Consider the following 17,972-nt stretch of genomic DNA (forward strand, 5'->3'; position numbering starts at 1 on the left):
CTCACTTACCTTAGACAACAATAACATACCAAATGATTCATAATAAATTATTAAACTAGGATCTTATAATTAACCCTAATTTACTTTTAACAAGGAGCTATTATCATTGTACAAAGTGTATGTGTGTATATATATATATACAATTTTGAGCATTAAGTTTTGAATGATAAGGGCCTGCCAACTTCACCAGACAAATTGACACACCATAATAACAATGTTGGACCTGAATGTCATCACTCATCACTCAACACCCATGACTATATTCATTAGGCTTGATTATTAATTATTCTCATTTCCCAGCAGTAAATAATAGATTTTTCTTTGCAGTTCATGCGTGTGTTTCAAGTTTCATCATAATTTCCTCTTTATTGACGTAGTGCAATCCATTATTATTCGATTCTTTCTTGGAGAACTTCTTCCTACAATTTTTAAATTTTTGTATTAATTTTAAATATTACAAATTATTATTGTCATGAAAACAAATTCTCTCATCGCCCATGAGATTACTGCCGTTATATATGGCACCGATTTCCTTATTTTTATTTTTTTAAATAACAAAATTTTATTGATTGTCTGTGGTGTTATTACCTCCCTATATTGGTGTGGTGTGTAAGAAAGTAAAATAAATAATCATATAATAAGTGGATGAAGTTTTCATTAAATCAAATACATTAGAATCTTTTGCATGTGGTTGAGTTACTAGGATAGTAGGATGCCATCAACCTGAGGCAACACAACACATGGGGACTGGGGAGTTATAAGGATGACAAAATGAGAAAAACAAATGAGTCTTATTAACAATTTAATATATTAATTTGAGTTCAATTAGGCAATTAATTTTTTCAATTAGTATTAGTCAATTTTTTAAATTTTTTATTTTAAATTCTAAACCTTAAAATTTTAGACTTTTAATTTCTAAATCTTAGCTCTAAACCCTTTAAAAAAAATTTGCCTATATTTATACGACTAATTTATAATGTTTAATGGAGATATAATGTTGGATAAATTAATTTATTTATTTTTCTTTTTTAGAAAATAGTTCAACTGTTACATATTGATTGATGTTAAAAAAAAAAATTGTCATTGCGTTTTACTTTTTACAACTTTTGAGACAATAAAAAATATGAGTAATGCTACATGTATACTAAAATCAACCATTAAAATCAGTCATCAATATAAAATACATGTTAAAATATAAATATATATTGAAAATAAATTAAATCACAAATATATTTATACCTAAATATATTAGTAGTTGATTTTAGTAGTTAATTTTGATGTACAAATAACATTTTAAAAATGGTATATTACTGAGCACATTAATATGTATTATTAGACTATATAAATAATTTAAAAAAAATTTTAAGTGTACCAAAAATATCAATGTTCTAGTTATTTTAACCGTTAATTTTAATTAATATATATTATATATATCTTTTATAATTCAAATCAACGGTAAAACAACTGAAACACTGATTCTCAATATACTTAAAACTCTTCCAATAATTTAAATTTTAAAAAATTCTAAAAAACACTACTATTTTCTTATGAATGAATTAACATTCCCCTGACTATTCTAATGTGCAGTAGAAAACAACTTGCGGGTTTCCACGCCCAATTGTTGCACTCAAAACCACACCCCCAATCCCCATTTAATTAGAAAAAAGAAAAAAAACACAGGCCCCCATCAAGTAAACGACACAGTAGTTCTCGATCAAATAACAAGAAAACGACGCGTCGTTTGCTCTTCACCTTCACTCTCCCATCAACTGCACCACTTTCCGGTATAATAGAAACCTTTTCCCTCGCCCTCTCATTTCTCAACGTACCAAATCCCAAACCTCACCGGCGCTCCGGCTATGTCGCCGGTAATACCACCAGCTCCGCCGCCGCATTCCTAAATTCGCCACCGACGCAACCGTCTACTCCGGCGTCGTCAAAACCACAATGCCTTCACCGAAGAGCGTAAAGCAGAGGGTGCTTGAGTGCCTCACCAAGCTCTCCGACCGTGATACTCACTCCATCGCCGCTGCCGAGCTCGAGTCCATCGCCCTCAGCCTCGACCAAACCACCGTGCCGTCGTTCCTCTCCTCCGTCCTCGCCACCGACTCCTCCGACAAAACCCTCGTCCGCAGGCAATGCGTGCAGCTCCTCGGGTTTCTAGCCGAGACGCACGGCAGCGCTCTCTCTCCCTACCTCTCCAAGATCCTAATCGCCGTCCTCCGCCGGCTCCGTGACCCGGACTCGGCGGTCCGATCCGCATGCGCTGATTCCGTTGCGGCATTGTCGTGTCACGTCAGCGGCAAGCAACCGTTCTTCTCGTCGTTCGCAAAGCCGCTATCGGAAGCGCTGTTCACGGAGCAGGACGCGAACGCGCAGGCCGGCGCAGCGCTGTGTTTGGCCGCTGCGATCGGCGGAGCTCCGGATCCGGACCCTGCCAGGCTGGCGAAGCTGCTGCCGAGGTTCGAGAAGCTCTTGAAGCGCGACGGATTCAAGGCGAAGCCGGCGCTTCTGGCGCTGATTGGGAGCGTTGTACGCGCCGGCGGTGCGTCGAGCCACGCGGCACTTAGCAACTTAGTTCCTTGCTTAGTAGAGTCGCTTAGTAGCGAGGACTGGGCGGCGAGGAAGACTGCGGCAGAGGCGCTGGCAGTGGTAGCTGTCGTGGAGAGGGACTCCTTGTCGGAATTCAAGGCTGGGTGCATGAAAGTTTTTGAGAATCGACGATTTGATAAGGTTTGTTTCTGAATCATTTGAATTTTTCCTTTAATTGTTTTTATTTTGTTTTATGGTAATTTGAAAATTGATTGAAAGCGTGTGATGCATGCTTTAGGTAAAGTTGGTTCGGGAAGTCATGAATCAGATGTTGGAGGCATGGAAGCATGTTCCCGATCTTTCTGATGAATTTTCGCCACCTCCTCATTCGATAGCTTCTTCCAAAGGTATTTTCTGAATTTTGTCTATCAATTGTTTGCATGATTTTGTGGTTGAGAATCTGAGCTGAATTAATATTAGACGTAGATATCTAGTTGTAAATGTGATAAATTATGATTTAAGACTATAGAAAGAGTTTGTGGTGGAGGTCAATCTTGGATCATGAATATATTTCATAATTTTGTTGATTAGGATTGTCTAGGTCATTAATTTGCGATCATCTGTGCTTGTGTTATTTCTGTATTCTCTTGGATTGCTTCTTATACCTCTTTCTGGATTTGTGCTTTTGGTTCAGAGAATGCAAGTGACGGGCGCTATCCCCCAGCCACTCAAAATTCATGTAGTCCCGGTTCAGTGATGGTAAATTTGCGGAAAAAATCCATTCCTGGTAGAAGATTCAGTGCACCGCATAGTTCTTCTTCTAGCAATGCGAAGAATATTAGTCCTTCAAGTGTTAACAAGAGAGTGAGTTCTGTTGTTTCGCGAAGATTAAACTATAAGAATTGGGATGTTCAAATTGCAGTGTCAAATGCTCCCTCTGCAGTCATGGCTGATCAGGGTAATCCTTGGGAGAGGGATGAAACTGCCAAAAAGGATAAAAACAGATTTTTAAAGCCAGAAACAAAGCGGGCTCTATTTAGTAAAATTCCTGATGAAAAGATGCATAAGTTTGGTGTGTCCAAAGCTGGATCTCGTGTAGTTCCTGTAAGTAATGTCACTAAAGATCAACTTAGGAATGACAAAGAGAGTGAAGAGTTGTCTTTGATCCGTGATCAATTACATCAAATCGAGCAGCAGCAGTCTAGTCTACTTGATCTTCTGCAGGTTGTTCCTAATACATAACACCAAGTTTCCTCAAACAACCCTTTATCTGTGCTTCTTTAGTTAAATTCCTTCTTGGATGCAAGGCTGGTTATCATTTCAAAACTTCCATTGTATTTTTAAATTTCATCTTTTTCTTTTTAATATTTATCTCTACATTTAGCATGTGCCAATCCTTTAATGATGAACATCTCCGACATACTGCCCCATATTCTTACAGAAATTCATTGGAAGCTCACAAAATGGAATGCGATCTTTAGAGACTCGTGTTCATGGCCTTGAGTTGGCATTGGATGAGATCTCCTATGATCTGGCTATATCAAGTGGGAGGATGACTGATACCGGAGCTCCTAGTAATACATGTTGTTTGCTACCTGGAGCAGAATTTTGGAGCTCCAAGTTCCGGAGGAAGACACAGGGCCGGTATACATCCTCCCAAATCTCTAGATCTGTCACCACCCCATCACTAGCTTCAAGGCACTATACCACTGAGAGGAATGCAGAAACCAATTTGACAAGCCACAGATTCAGGGCTGATGGAAGCTTCATCACCAATCCACTGGCAGAGGTTCATACAAATTCAAGGGATTTTGCACGGTCAGAGCAAGTTTAAATGACAGGTTTGTTTTCTGATTGCCTCTAGGCAAGTCGAAGTCTCTAGGTGACATCACCCTTTGACGTGGGATTTTGAGATTTATATCCAATTAATGTACAATGTTAACCCTCCATTTTTCTTTATCACCTTCTTGCAGATGTGCTGAACAATCATTACTGCAGGCATGATCTTCTTTTCAATTTCAGTCAGCTTTGATCAAAGATCCCTTGATTGGATAACCGGATTATGATTTAAATTGAAATAGGTGAAACTACATGTGCCATTCAAAATATTCGGTCTAGTCTCATTATTATGGCAGGTGAGGAAGCTGGCTAGACCATACATTTTACATTTTAGTGCAGAATTTCATTTTGCATGTTAGGAAGAGAGTAACAGGAGTGAGTAACGGCTAGATATCATACCACACCATTGAGGTTAAATCTGTGCATGTATAGAGAGGAGAATGACAGGCTTTTATTTTTTTAAAACTTTTCTTGTTGTTGTTGTTGTTGTTGTTGTTGTTGTTGTTGTATGATTGATACCACTTTGCGTTCCAGTCTATGTTAAAGGTGGTCACGGACATATCACATATGTGGTCCTGTATTGGGATACCAAACTCATCTATTGTATTGTTCATTCATTTTCTCGGTCCCCTCCTAGATTGCCTTTGAGTCAAGGTTTGGGGCTTGTAAATAGGTAGAAAGGAATGTGGGTTCATTAACACTCTCATGTGCAAGACCCATCCCCTGCGCTTTTGTGTCTGTGGCCTTGGACAGTTGTGTAAAGTTAATGAAAAAAGCTCACAAATCACAATGATGTATTGATGTAGATCTTGCCTTGGGATATAAGGAACGAGAAAGGGCTATTATGGGCTTTAAGCGCTAGACAAGTTCCGTGTCATTCGTTAATATTTCTTGGCATTTTCCCACTTGGAAGAATTGCCCAGATTGCGGTGTTATCTTCTCGTATTGTAGCGTGGTTTTTAGGAAGTTACGTATGATGATTTCCCTTTGAGATTAAACGATACTATGTTTAGGAATTAGGGATGGCAATACAGGGGTTTTCTACTTGAAATTCTCATTCCCATTTGTATCCCCATAATCCAAGGAAACATTCCTTTCCGTCTCCATTTTTCGCGGGAAAATATGATTCCAGGGAGTGTACACGGTCATAGTGATTATTTAATTCAATAAAAACTATAAGTTTTAGTATAATTAAGATGAGATACATTTAATATTTTTCAATTATATTGTATAATAAAAACAAATTTCAAATTTTCAAATGATAAGTGTGCAATACAATTTTAAAAATAAAAAGTATTGTAAGAAACCCATTCCTTTAAATTTCTTGAGATTTTTATTCTCATTACCGCCCTCAGTTCTTCACAAGGTGATTTTTTTTCCTATCTCCATCTCTATCTTTCGATATTTCTATGGATATTCACGTACTTTTGATTTTGTCTCTATTCCTATCTCCTTTGGATATTTTTTAAGATATCTACGTTTACAGAAATGAGGGTATATATTAAAAAAAAAAATCTTTTCCGTTTTTTATGCAATTAATTTTATAGTGCGATTTTATACCATACAAGATTTTTCTCCCATATTTTCTTCTCATTCTTAGGTAGCCATTTATTTTCAGAAATTAAGATTGAGATTTAATATCGTATTTGGTTATTAGAGAATATAAAATTTCAGTTTTAGAATACAAAATCTTAGTTTATTTAATATTTCTAAAAAGTGAGAACATGAGAGATTAGAGTTTTTAAAGACGGAAACTGAAATTTTAATAATATTTTTTGTCAAAAATATCCTAATTTAACTTTTCAAATTTTAAATTTATCCTTTAATTTTTATATTTATCTTAAATTAAATATAATACTAAAATATAATTCAATTAAGTATATTTTATACCGAACACAATATAAATACTTAATTTAATCTTTATCTTTCAATCTTTATTTTTTAATTTGGGCTTTTAATTTTAGTTTTTCTTCCAAATACAGCCTTTAAGCCTTATATGGTAAAAAATTATACGTTACAAGATGAATAAAAAAATTAAGTTAATTTCCTTATAATGTATTTGCACTAAGGAGAGTACTTTGCTATCCCACGGGAGGTTCCTTAAGAAAATCTAAAGCGAATGACCTATTGTAAAAATGAAAGTAGAACTAAAAATTACATAATGTAAAGATAAATAAAAGAAAAATATTATAGATTGCTGTCTTGATTTTTTTTTTTCTACTTTTTGCAATAGTTGAAATTTTATTAAACCGTTAACGTCAAAATAAATAAAAATGTTTTGGTAACATATACTTTTAGGAAACTTATTAGATTACTAATTATTATTTTTTAAAAAAATTATTTAAGTTTTAATATATTTATTGTGTATTTATTAAAATAAAAAATTTAAAACTTCTATTAATAATAATCTTAATATATATGCTAAAAATATATGTTAATTAAACCATAAATAAAGATGTTCTGGTGTTTCGTTGTCCGGAAACAGAACATGATGTTTAGTGAGGTTTAGATAGTTGAGATTAGGGGTATTTAAAATCGATTTAGATCGAACTAAACCGATCAACCGAACAGAAAAAATCTAAAATCGAACAAACCGAAAACCAAAAAAAAAAAAAACATGTTTTGCTATTTTTTTTGTAGTTCGTTTCGATTTTCGGTTTTGACCATGAAAATCCCAATCAAACCGAATTGATAAGGTAAAAACCCTAAAAAAACCAACCCCTCAATTCCCCAAATGAGTTCTGTGCGACCTAACCCCCACCCCCAATCGAAACCTAGCGCTCTCCTCTACAATCTCGCTCTCTGCACTGGTGCACCCACGTTCTTGAGCCTCGAGGCCGGCAGCGAACCCATGTTCTTGCAGCACCTCCTAACGCCGGGGAGAGACCGTTCCTCCCACCACCTCGAAGCCTTCCTCCCAACGCCAAAGCCTTTTCACCCACTGCTCCCAGGACCTCTTCGCGGATAGAGTACCACGAAGCCCCAACCATAGCCAACACCACCGTTGCAGGCTTGCACCCAGCAGTAGCACAGCACCACCCAGCGGACAGAGCACCGTTTCTGGCCACCCATGCAGCAGTAGCACAGCACGACGCCACCACCCACTGACCCAGCAGGCCAGCACAGCACCACGCCAGTGACGCCACCACCGAGCAGTGTTTCTGGCCACCACCCAGCAGCATTTTCCAGTCCCCCATCCACCCACCGATTCAAGTCATTTAAAGTCAATATGGAGTCCGAGCCACCGAGTCAGGTATGTAATTTGACTAATTTTTGTTCAATAATCATTGCTTCATTGTTGCGGTTTGTTGGTATTGTTTACTTTATTGTTGGTATTGTTGTTTGTTGATTCATTGTTGCTAACTTGTTGTTTGTTGATTCATTGTTTACCAATTGTTGTTTATTGATTCAATGTTGCTGTTTGTCAGGTAATGTTGGTATTGTTGAATTATTTTATTATTGGTATTGTTGCTGGTTATTGATTCATTGTTCAGTTTATTAAAATCAGTATGGTAAAAGATAAATTTGAATAATGAGATAATTTTAAGCATGTTTGTTGGTATTGTTGCTGGTTGTTGGTATTGTTCTGTTTTTAATTTATTTGTTGTGTTTTTGATTTTGATTTTGTAAATTGCTTGGAAATTTATTTTGTCGTTCAATGTATTTATTTGTGCAGTTTGATGTCAGTTTAAGTGAGAATATGAGCGACACTGGATTGCCGCTAGTTTGATGTCAATATATTATTATTATTATTGTTGTTGTTGTTGTTGTTGTTGTTGTTATGTAACTGGTTTTTTATTTCAAGTTGGTTTGCGTTGAGAAGTTTAGCTGTTTTGTAGGAGAAGACACCATAACTTGGCTATCTTTTAATGAAAATTTATTTTTATTTTCGGTTGTGTTGACTATTGAACTTTTAAACTTCTTTAATTGTAGTATTTGAATTTTTTTTGTTGTTAAATTTCATTATATCAAAACTTTGTTAGCTATTGTGTATTTGTGTTTGTCGATTTCAATGTTATGACTTTGTGAAATAGTATGGTAGTATTTTTTTGAATTGATTGAAAAAATCGAACAAACCAAACCAAACCAAACCGATTTTAATTGGTTTGGTTTGGTTCGGATGGCTTCGATAAAAAAATCGAACTAAACCGAACTGCAGTTTAATTAGATGATTGGATCGGATGACTTTTCTCTCAAAAACTAAACCAAACCGCACCGTGAACACCCCTACTGAGATTGAAAGAACTCTTTGGAGACAAAGAAAACAAGCTAAAAATCAAAGAATTGAAGAAGAAATTGAAGAGGCAGTGGAAGAAGAATTTGAATTCAACATAGCAGAGAAGCAGAGAATGCAAATCACAATGCTAATGCTCCTTAACTTAGGAGGACCATTGGATCAAGAAAATTGTCAGTTTAGTGGGAGCTCGTAGGAAGATTCGAATTTGTTTATCTCTAATTTCTTACAAATTTGTGACACTGTCAAGATAAATAGTGTCCCGACTGAGGTTTATTGTTTGTTGCTCTTTTCTTTTGCTGTAAGAGATCAGGCTAAGTAGTGGCTGGATAATCAGCGCAAAGAGAGCATAGCCACATGGGAGGACTTGGTCATTAAGTTCCTAAACAAGTTCTTCCCGCCTCAGAGGTTGACTAAGCTCAGAACAGACATTCAGACCTTCAGACAGCACGAAGGAGAGTTCCTCTATGAGGCTTGGGAGAGGTACAAAGAGATGCTCATAAAATGCCCTCCGAACATATTTGCAAACTAGATCCAACTTCAAATATTTTATGATGGGATGACCCCACCTCTCGGTTTTCATTGTACAATTTGGCTGGAGGATCTCTGCATATAAAGAAGACCACTAATGAAGTACTGGAGTTAATTGAAATGGTAGCCAACAATCAATACCTCTATTCCTCTTTTTTCAATTCCACTTCCCAAAACTTCATTCAAACTCACCCAATTCCAATGTAACACCAGCACAAACAAAAGAACATACAAACCCCGCAACTCAATCTAACACAACACATAATAAGATTATATCCAATTTGGATTAGATCGAATCTTAGGCCCTTCCATATTTATTGGTCTGCTTTCTTTGGTTTTTTCTTGTACTCAATCCAGTCAATTCCTATAATATATAATAAAACATATAAGTTGTTAAGGCTCTATGAATGAATTTATGCAAAAAACACTATTTTAAATTAGTATTTACCTGGTTATTCCAATGTACACCGACTATGTTTTCATCGAGAAGTGCCAACCAAAATTTGTTAATTTCATTACTTTCAACCATCTACAGGAACTCATATTTCATTAAAGAAAAAGTGAACATTGGATTAACAAATTCAACTCAAATAACAAAAGTAAAATTAAGAGGACTATGGTGAAGAGGACATATTGTTTCTTTGTCATCATTATTTTGGTTAAGCTTTCTCTAGCCTAAGTTTTGTTACGAAAATTGCTGATACCAACAGAATAGGAAAAATTAAAATGCAAAATGGCTAAAACTAAAATGGCAATTAATAGAGTCTATCATATCTTCAAATGCGGTTAAGTGAAATCACTCATTTCAAGAACCTGGTGAACAATTATCATATAAATTAAAATACAAAATGTCATATACAATACACATCATTGAAACCATGAAATTTAAGTGTTGAACTAAACAAGAACAAATTAGGAACAAATTCTCACCACAATAACTTGGAATGATATGAAAATCAGTTCCACGAGATTTGATAGCTTCAAACGCAACTTCAATTGAAGCGTCCAGAGACTCCCGCTTGTTCGCCTTTCAGATCTCCTCAACCAGCGCCACCGACTCCGTGCCAAAATCGCTCTCTAAGTGCTTCAAGCCACTGGAGCAAAAGCAGAACCAGCGGAAGAACTTGTCATGAAAGACAACACAGAAGCGGAAGATCTAAAGCATTACCTCAATGATCTGATTAGAATCATCACTAAAATACTATCCTGAGAGCTCCATGATCACCTTGTCCTCCATTCATAACTCCACCAGCGTCACATTGATGAGGAGACAATGATGGCAATGGCGGTGGCGATGACATCGAGATTTTAGGGGTTCAGAGAGATCCATCTCACTCTCCCTCGTCCTCTCTCTCAAAGCCTCTTGAATTTTTTTTTTTGATATAGGCTCAGTGAATATTTGTTTGGGTTGGATTTTTTATAATTGATTGAGTTGAGAGTATTATAATAGTAGGAGTTTTTGTTTGTTATTCAAGGAGGTTTTACAAATAGTCAAAAAGAAAATATATAATATGAAAATTTTTAATAATTCCCACTAAAAAATTTCTACAAACAAATAAGAATTTTGTAGTGCGAAATTTATGACGTATATATTCTCTTATAAATTATATAAATTGTCATAGGATAGTAAATGTACTATTTGTTCATAAATTATACTATACTGCCATAATTCACTAAAATTATTGTATTGTCTTTTAACACATAGATTATGATCCTCTACAGCTATATACTCATAAATCTAATATGTAAATAGTGATAGAATAGTAGACTTTCAAAATTGTACATAAAAGCCACTATCCTAACACGATTTACAAATAAATAACTAAAATCCTAATACATTAAATTTTATCAAGTTAAAATCAATCAAGACATAAAAATATATATTATGAAAAACATTCCTAAAAAAATAACATTAATAAATTTATAATAAGAACATATTAAATGATAATAAAAAGTTTAAATGAAAAACGTAAAAATTGTTCCACTGAAAAAAAAATCATAATGCATTTATATATATATGTATATGAAAATCATTATCCTAATGCTTTATTTTTAAATAAAATTAATAGAAAAAATACTATAATTTCTTGGAAACTAATATTTGATAGATATTTCTCTTTGACTAATTAATTTCTCTAATATGTTTGACAATATTTACAAAATAGAAAAAATTTCATAATGTTTGTAAGATCTTAATTTAAAAATAAAAGAATTCTTCTAATAATAAAAATTTGGTATCATAGAAGTATCGTTGTATCGTATTGTTCTTTGTTGAATAAAAAAAATTAAAACAATACACTCAAATACAACCAAAAAATAATTAGTCTTTATGAAAAAATAATTAGACAAATTACAACATGTTAAATAAAGTATTAGTTTGTGAGTAATTATAATATTTAATTATTAATTCTGTCAAAAAAAACATTAACATTAGTATCAAAATATATATATATATATATATCAAATGAATTATAGTTTGTTCGTGGGACAATTTTTACATTATTAATTCAAACTTTGTATTATTATTTCATATTTTGTTATTCTAGATTTATGAACGTTGCCTTTTTGTAGGAATGTTGTTCCTAACATATCTCTTTTATATCTTTTTTTTTTACTCAATAAATTCGATTGTTAGATTTCTGGTTATTTATTTTATATAAATAAACGGGCAAATTGATTCTTAAAGAATTCAAGATCGGGTGTTTTGGTCGTCAACAATTTTTTTTTTCAGAAGTTCTCGTGAATTGCTGCCATCGTCACTACAAAAAATTCTGGTTAAAACGGCGGTTTTTTTGGGTATTTATGGCGGTTTGAACCGCCATTATTACCAAGAACGGCGGTTTTAAAAAACGACGTAATTCTGGGCGCCATTCTGGTTATTACGGCGGTTTTCAGAAAACCGTCATAATTTTCAAAGTTAAAACGGCGGTTCAAACCGCCGTAATTTCCAGGATAAAAGCGGCGTTTTTGATTGATTAAAATGGCGTTTTTAAACCGCCATTTTGACCCTAACAAAGTGACGTTTTGTTGGTTAAAACGGCATTTTTGAACCGCCATTTTTACCTTAATAGTGATATTTTTATTGGTTAAAACGACATTTAAAACCGCCGTTTTTATCAGGTTAAAATGGCGTTTCATGTTGTTTAAAATGGCAGTTACAAACCGCCCTTTTTACCGGATAAAAGTGACATTTTTTATCTTTTAAAAATACAATTTTTACTGTTGTTTCTATCATGCTAAACAAATAATTTTTTTATTAAAATTCCACAATAACAAAATCATAATCCATAGACAAAATATTATTTAACTCAGTATTAAACATAATATATAATTTTTTAGTATTACAAATCAAAAGTAATAATTCCTATACAAAATATCAAACTAAGAAATATTATTAGTTCTATTACATTGGGAGTTTTCTTAGAGATGCTCAAAAAGTTTGCAACAGACCCTTCCAACATTTTCATTGTTCATGTCCGTGTGAATAAATATTATCTGCAAAAGAAAATTAAACGTTAGAAATAAATAGTTGCTCAAATAAATAGCAAACTACTAGCATTTTGAAAAGAGAAAACTAAACCAGCAGTCTCACAAGAAATATGCTATTTGATAAGAACTCATTATTAATTAGGAGTAGCTATCTTTTTAACCTCTTTGGCTCCATCTTATTTGTGTGTACCTATCCTTCTCTTAGCTTTCTCAAATAAGGCAATGTAGTTCACAAATGTCTATAACCAGCATTAAAAGACACTCATGGGAGAAAATGGCAAGTAAGGGAAGCAAAATTGGACAGATTCGAAAACTCACGAGGTGGTTTCCTGTCCGCCTCCTTGAGAACCGGTGCTGTAAAAAATTCCAGCAGGCTTTCTTGCTAGTGCCTGTGTACACCATAGGCCTCCAGTTGCAACCAAGAATGCCTTAAACTGAGCAGCCATGAGTCCAAATCTCGTTGGAAATCCAAGCAATAAACCAGCAACCTCAGGTAGCTCATTGGGTGTAATAATCGGCACATCACTCTTTGGAGGTGCTCCCATCTTCCCAAGTACCTCTTCAGGCAGTGTTTCAGGTACCTGCATGTGTTAAAAATATTATAACTGCAGCATGCAAATTCCCAAAAAATTCTCAGAACAATGAGTTCTAAAGAAAAGATTTATAACAAGATAGATTTTTCAATACAAACCTGCTAGAATTTTGCTTCTACTCCTTCCACGGAAGCAGCCCCCTTTTTAATCTCTCGTACTCGTAGAAAAATCGGTTCTAGGATTGGCGCTATACCATGCTTCCGCACGTTCATCTATGTCAAGAAAACAAATTTAACAAGGAAAATAAAGTTGGAACCCAAATTCCTAATTCAAGAGTTATAATAGGTTGGATTTCTGCAGAGAACAACAACTCAGGAATTCAGTAAGCAGAAGAATTAGGTCGAATTTTTCCAACTGTAATCATCCTATTAAAGAGGAGAGGAAAGAGGAGAGTGGCAATAAGTATAGGATAAGGAGAGTTGAGGGTAGTTTTGTAAAATCAATCTAGTTTATTAAAAAATCAAGATGTTTCCAATTTCCTTAATTTCTATGCTTAAATGCCTAACTAATTTTGGACAGGTAGTAAAATATTAAGCAACTTAAGTCACATGCATGCATGTTGAAACAGTTCCTGGAATGTTTGTAGGAACTAATTTCCAAATAGTTTTTAACCACAAATCATGTTTATATAAACTCACTAATAAGCAAGATTAATTTTGCAAAATCATGACTCTTACCCCTTCATCTGCAGGTGCCTGAGCAAAGCTAGCCTTGAGGAAATTCCTCCACTTGTCCTGCAAACCAAAATCTGTTTTCAATGCAATTTAGTGACAACAAAATCGAGCCATGTACTTTGCTGACTAGCCTTAACACGACCAGACCTCAAAACTGCTTACCTTAATATCGACAAAGGTACGATACGAGTGTGACGAAAAGGAGAGCCATTTGATCTCAGACTGCCTCCCTGCGCTACACCGTGATACACCGTCATGATTCAATGTTCATTGCTTCTTAAAAAGCTAACTCTGCAATTTTAATCAGACATTGGCAGCGTATATGAGGGGTAACTACCAATCTTAGTATTGTTCTTTTTAGAATTCTTCAAGTCCTTTCTGTTCAGGATGTTAATTTGCTTAATATTTTGAATTACACACTCAAGTGAACATGTTGCTTCCACTATCATGATGTTGCTAACTAATTAGCTATAAGTTTAGAAAGTATAAGGTTATTTAATGCATACATGAACAAAATATAGGGAATTAGTATACAAAAGCAAGATGAAGTTTTAATATAAGGTGGTCTCGTGCAATTATATAGAAGACAGGCTCAAGTAACTTGCAAAAATCATAGTTACTAAGTACTACATTAATGGTTTAATAACTTATGCGACAGAGAACACTATAACCTGGTCAAGAACAGGGCCACAGAGAGATCCATAATCATCAATTCTGGTATGGTAAAAGGAGCTGTAGAATGTGAGTCTTGTTCTTGGTGCAACTGCTTTGAACTTGAAGCTCACTGTTCTGAAGTTTCCCTTCCCTTCAGATTTGAAGGGAACTTTGACCCTTTCCTATTAACAATTTTGTAGATTAGAAGAGTCTTGGACATTAGCCTTATGATTTTTTAACATGATATAGATAGCCGAATTAGTTACCTGCAAAATGAAGCATTGTATAACACAAGCAATGGTTTAGCTTGGCTGTTACTTGTTTGGAAAACTAAATTGTCTCATCGTATAATTTAAAATGGATAATATAACCATTTTGATGGTTGAAAAATTTATTAACAAAAATGATCCAAATACTAATTTATTAACAAAATTGTATACGTGATACATTATTGGTTGTGCAGAAGTTTGAAATCTTCCTAAAGTTGCAATTTAAATTTGTTGCGTCAATCGGAATTAATAAGACAAAAAATGACCAATTCTAAACAAACAAAGCATAAGACAAAGAAAAGTAACCTTCAAGACAGCTACCACATGAAGTCAATGGCTAAACTTGCTGACACAGTTAAGCTGAAACGAGCATGCATATATCAAAGAAAAGAAGCAGAAACGAGCATGCATGAGTATGGAGAGCAGAGCAGCACACATCACATATAACAAACAAACAAAATCAGAGAGGGAGAGCCAGCTGTATATGAAGGATAATTCCCTCACCTCTAACCTCTCACCCAATCCCTCCACTCCACGTGTCTCTCCAATGTATATCCTGAATTTCAAAGATCATCAACTGCCAAATTAAATTTATCTCCAATTTTCCCAGAAGTTATATCCAAATACCAAAGCATATAACACCATTATTATAATAAAGGCTATGCATTACTTATGAGTACGTGGACTTGGAATTAGATTTGGATATGGATATAACTCTCATTGCTTTTCCTCAAGACCAAATATAAATTAATAAATTACAAAAAAAAGAGACCACTTTTGCTTGTATCCTTTTTCTTATGTCACAAAGTGCAAAGCATAAACATGAATGAACTTATGAAATAAAAGCTACAAAGAGTTGACAAGTAATAGAATGTTAGAAATTTACTAGGGAAAGTACATTTTCTTCTATTTATAAAGTATGTGAAATATTTTATCAAAAACCTCAATAGAAACGATAATATATATAAATAGAAAACAAATACTTTTATTGAAAAAAGTAAAAAGCAAAGACTTTTGAACTTTTGACTACATAAATGAAAACTTTTAAAAACATTTCTTTTTTTTTAAATGTCTTCAATTCTTTACAACACTTATTAGCAAAATGCTAACAATTTTTTTTAAATATTTCAAGAGTAAGTAATAAGTTAAATATTTAACAAAAATTTACAAAATCATATTCAAATAAACACAAGGTGGTAGACAGGAAACTGAGTTTTCAGTGGCAAAAAGGAAAAAAGAAAAGCACTAGTCTTTGTGCACATACACAAGAGGGTGAGTAAGTTGTTAGTGACCATAATCTTGGTATTTTGTCACTGAAGCATCAAGAAGCTGAACACCGTAGTAGTTCCCAATATCTCCTTGCCTTGATTGTATTATCTTCAAAGACTAAATATCAACTTAGTAGATATTGATATTACAAGTGCATTTAGTGAAAAAGTCTATTTTCCTGCTATGCATTATTTATAAGCAATTGAAGTGATTTTCAAAAATCAAAATCAACTTCCTTACAAGCCACTCTACAACCTATTTCAAACCTCAACCAATTCATTCTTTAATTGCATCTATTAGAGGATTAATGTAGAAGAAGCTGTCAAAGAGCTATGCAGCAATTACTCAACCACTTTCTAATATTTCACCATAAAGAAAAATACAAAAATAATAACTGAATTTTCCACGAAGCATTGGCATAGATAATGTCTAGAAATATGTCAAACAAATAATGACTGCAAAAATAAGATATAACAGCTGATCTTAGACAACCAATAGAGTATAAAACTTACCTTTAGAAGTTCATAGATATAATATCGAATATCATAATCTGACAGGGTGGGGTAGAGCACTTTAAAATCAGTGTTATTGACATATTCAAATATAAGGCTTGGGGTCTTTGATTGCTGGTCCCTAACAATGTCAAGCAGCTTTATAACATTGGGACCTCCACAAAGATTATGCAATATTTTGATCTCCCTCTTTAACTGCAACCAGAATAACAACTTATAAGATGTACAAACTTATATATACAACCAGAATATTGGAAAGGGTAAAATCTTACAGGTTTGAAATTAGAAATTTAATAACAAACTAAATGAACTACTGGACCAAAGTTGGCCATTGAAGCCCCGGCACAGCATTCATTGCCATATGAGGATGGAATGAAGTGAAAAAGTATACTGAAACTGAAAACAGCAGTGTTGCTTTAAATTAAAAATAGCAGTCATATTAGTTAATACAAACTGCAATAGGTGTAGGGATTGGAATTGGATTCACCTTTTTCTTCTTGACGAGTTTGAGGATCTTGATGATGCATTTTTCATTATCGGTGGAGTGAACGCCCTCAAAGACCTCAATATATTTCCCTCTTCCCACCTTCCTCACAACCTCGTAGTCATCTTGCTCCCTGCAACTCATGAACACAGTTTTTTAAACAGATATTAAATAAACAAAATAGGAAATAGGAAATGAAATAAAAGTATTAATAATAATAAATATGATTATTGTTATCCCCACTGGACGGTGAGACTATAAGCACATAGTGGAACAAATTCAGAACTGATAAAGCATGAAAGAATCAACTCAAGGAACTAAAACAAACTGTTAACTAAAAGCATTAAGTTTCAGGCACAAATAATCCAATAAAACAACAAAATTACCGCAACTCCATTCTCCGCAGCATCGGGCGCTTCATCATCATCATCATTATGAATTGTTTCAACGATCCCTTCCTCAGAAACCCTAGCTCAGTAGTTGTAGTTGCCATTTCGCAAAATCTATCATGTATTTTGAAATTTTGGATCAATAATTCAAGAAATCGAAAGAATTAGAGTAAAATATTTTCAAGAGAACAGAGGAAAAGAGGGAGAAGAACCAAACTCGCGAGCTTGTGGGAGGAGAATCTCTCATAGCACATTAGCTCGATGGATGAGATTGACGGCGTAGGAGAATGCCACCGGAGGAGATCATTGCAGTAAGAGATGCCGCTGGAGGAGACCGTCGCAGGAGGAGGTTGTCGTTAGAGGAGAGGTCACCAGAGAAGATCACCGCTGAGGAAAAAGTCGCCAAATGAGGTCGTCGTTGGAGGAGATCGTCGCCGGAAGAGATCGGTAAGAGATGGTCGTCGCCGGAGGAGATCGGTAAGAGAAGGTCGTCACAGAGAAGA

At 34.5% G+C, this 17,972-nt stretch overlaps 2 protein-coding genes across 2 annotated transcripts; one reads left to right on the forward strand and one right to left on the reverse strand.

Annotated features, from left to right (window-relative positions):
- Nucleotides 1-1,573: 1,573 nt before the first annotated feature.
- On the forward strand, nt 1,574-5,176 carry LOC107632876 (ARM repeat superfamily protein). The gene is made up of 5 exons (XM_016336518.3): nt 1,574-2,733; nt 2,831-2,939; nt 3,227-3,756; nt 3,974-4,373; nt 4,506-5,176. Exons 1-4 carry the CDS (start codon nt 1,948-1,950, stop codon nt 4,364-4,366), a joined length of 1,818 nt encoding a protein of 605 aa, XP_016192004.1. The 5' UTR covers nt 1,574-1,947; the 3' UTR covers nt 4,367-4,373; nt 4,506-5,176.
- An 8,715-nt stretch (nt 5,177-13,891) lies between these two features.
- Nucleotides 13,892-17,573, reverse strand: LOC107632886 (uncharacterized). The gene is made up of 6 exons (XM_021123155.2): nt 17,467-17,573; nt 17,084-17,213; nt 16,597-16,791; nt 14,564-14,728; nt 14,055-14,122; nt 13,892-13,952 (listed from the first exon to the last, which is right to left on the reverse strand). Exons 1-6 carry the CDS (start codon nt 17,571-17,573, stop codon nt 13,892-13,894), a joined length of 726 nt encoding a protein of 241 aa, XP_020978814.1.
- Between the last annotated feature and the right edge of the window lie 399 nt (nt 17,574-17,972).

The sequence above is a fragment of the Arachis ipaensis genome, chromosome B1, assembly GCF_059453495.1.
Source record: "Arachis ipaensis isolate K30076 ecotype BB chromosome B1, ASM5945349v1, whole genome shotgun sequence".
NCBI classification, from domain to species: domain Eukaryota; kingdom Viridiplantae; phylum Streptophyta; class Magnoliopsida; order Fabales; family Fabaceae; genus Arachis; species Arachis ipaensis.

What these genes read in the sequence shown, in the direction of transcription:
- LOC107632876 (XM_016336518.3), top strand. Translation starts at nt 1,948, where the DNA reads ATGCCTTCACCGAAGAGCGTAAAGCAGAGGGTGCTTGAGTGCCTCACC. An exon ending in TTCGATAGCTTCTTCCAAAG is followed by an intron (nt 2,940 to 3,226) that starts GTATTTTCTGAA and finishes CTTTTGGTTCAG; the next exon opens with AGAATGCAAGTGACGGGCGC. An exon ending in GTCTACTTGATCTTCTGCAG is followed by an intron (nt 3,757 to 3,973) that starts GTTGTTCCTAAT and finishes ATATTCTTACAG; the next exon opens with AAATTCATTGGAAGCTCACA.
- LOC107632886 (XM_021123155.2), bottom strand. Translation starts at nt 17,573, where the DNA reads ATGGCAACTACAACTACTGAGCTAGGGTTTCTGAGGAAGGGATCGTTG. An exon ending in CTGCGGAGAATGGAGTTGCG is followed by an intron (nt 17,214 to 17,466) that starts GTAATTTTGTTG and finishes CATGAGTTGCAG; the next exon opens with GGAGCAAGATGACTACGAGG. An exon ending in GTACCTTTGTCGATATTAAG is followed by an intron (nt 13,953 to 14,054) that starts GTAAGCAGTTTT and finishes TTTGGTTTGCAG; the next exon opens with GACAAGTGGAGGAATTTCCT.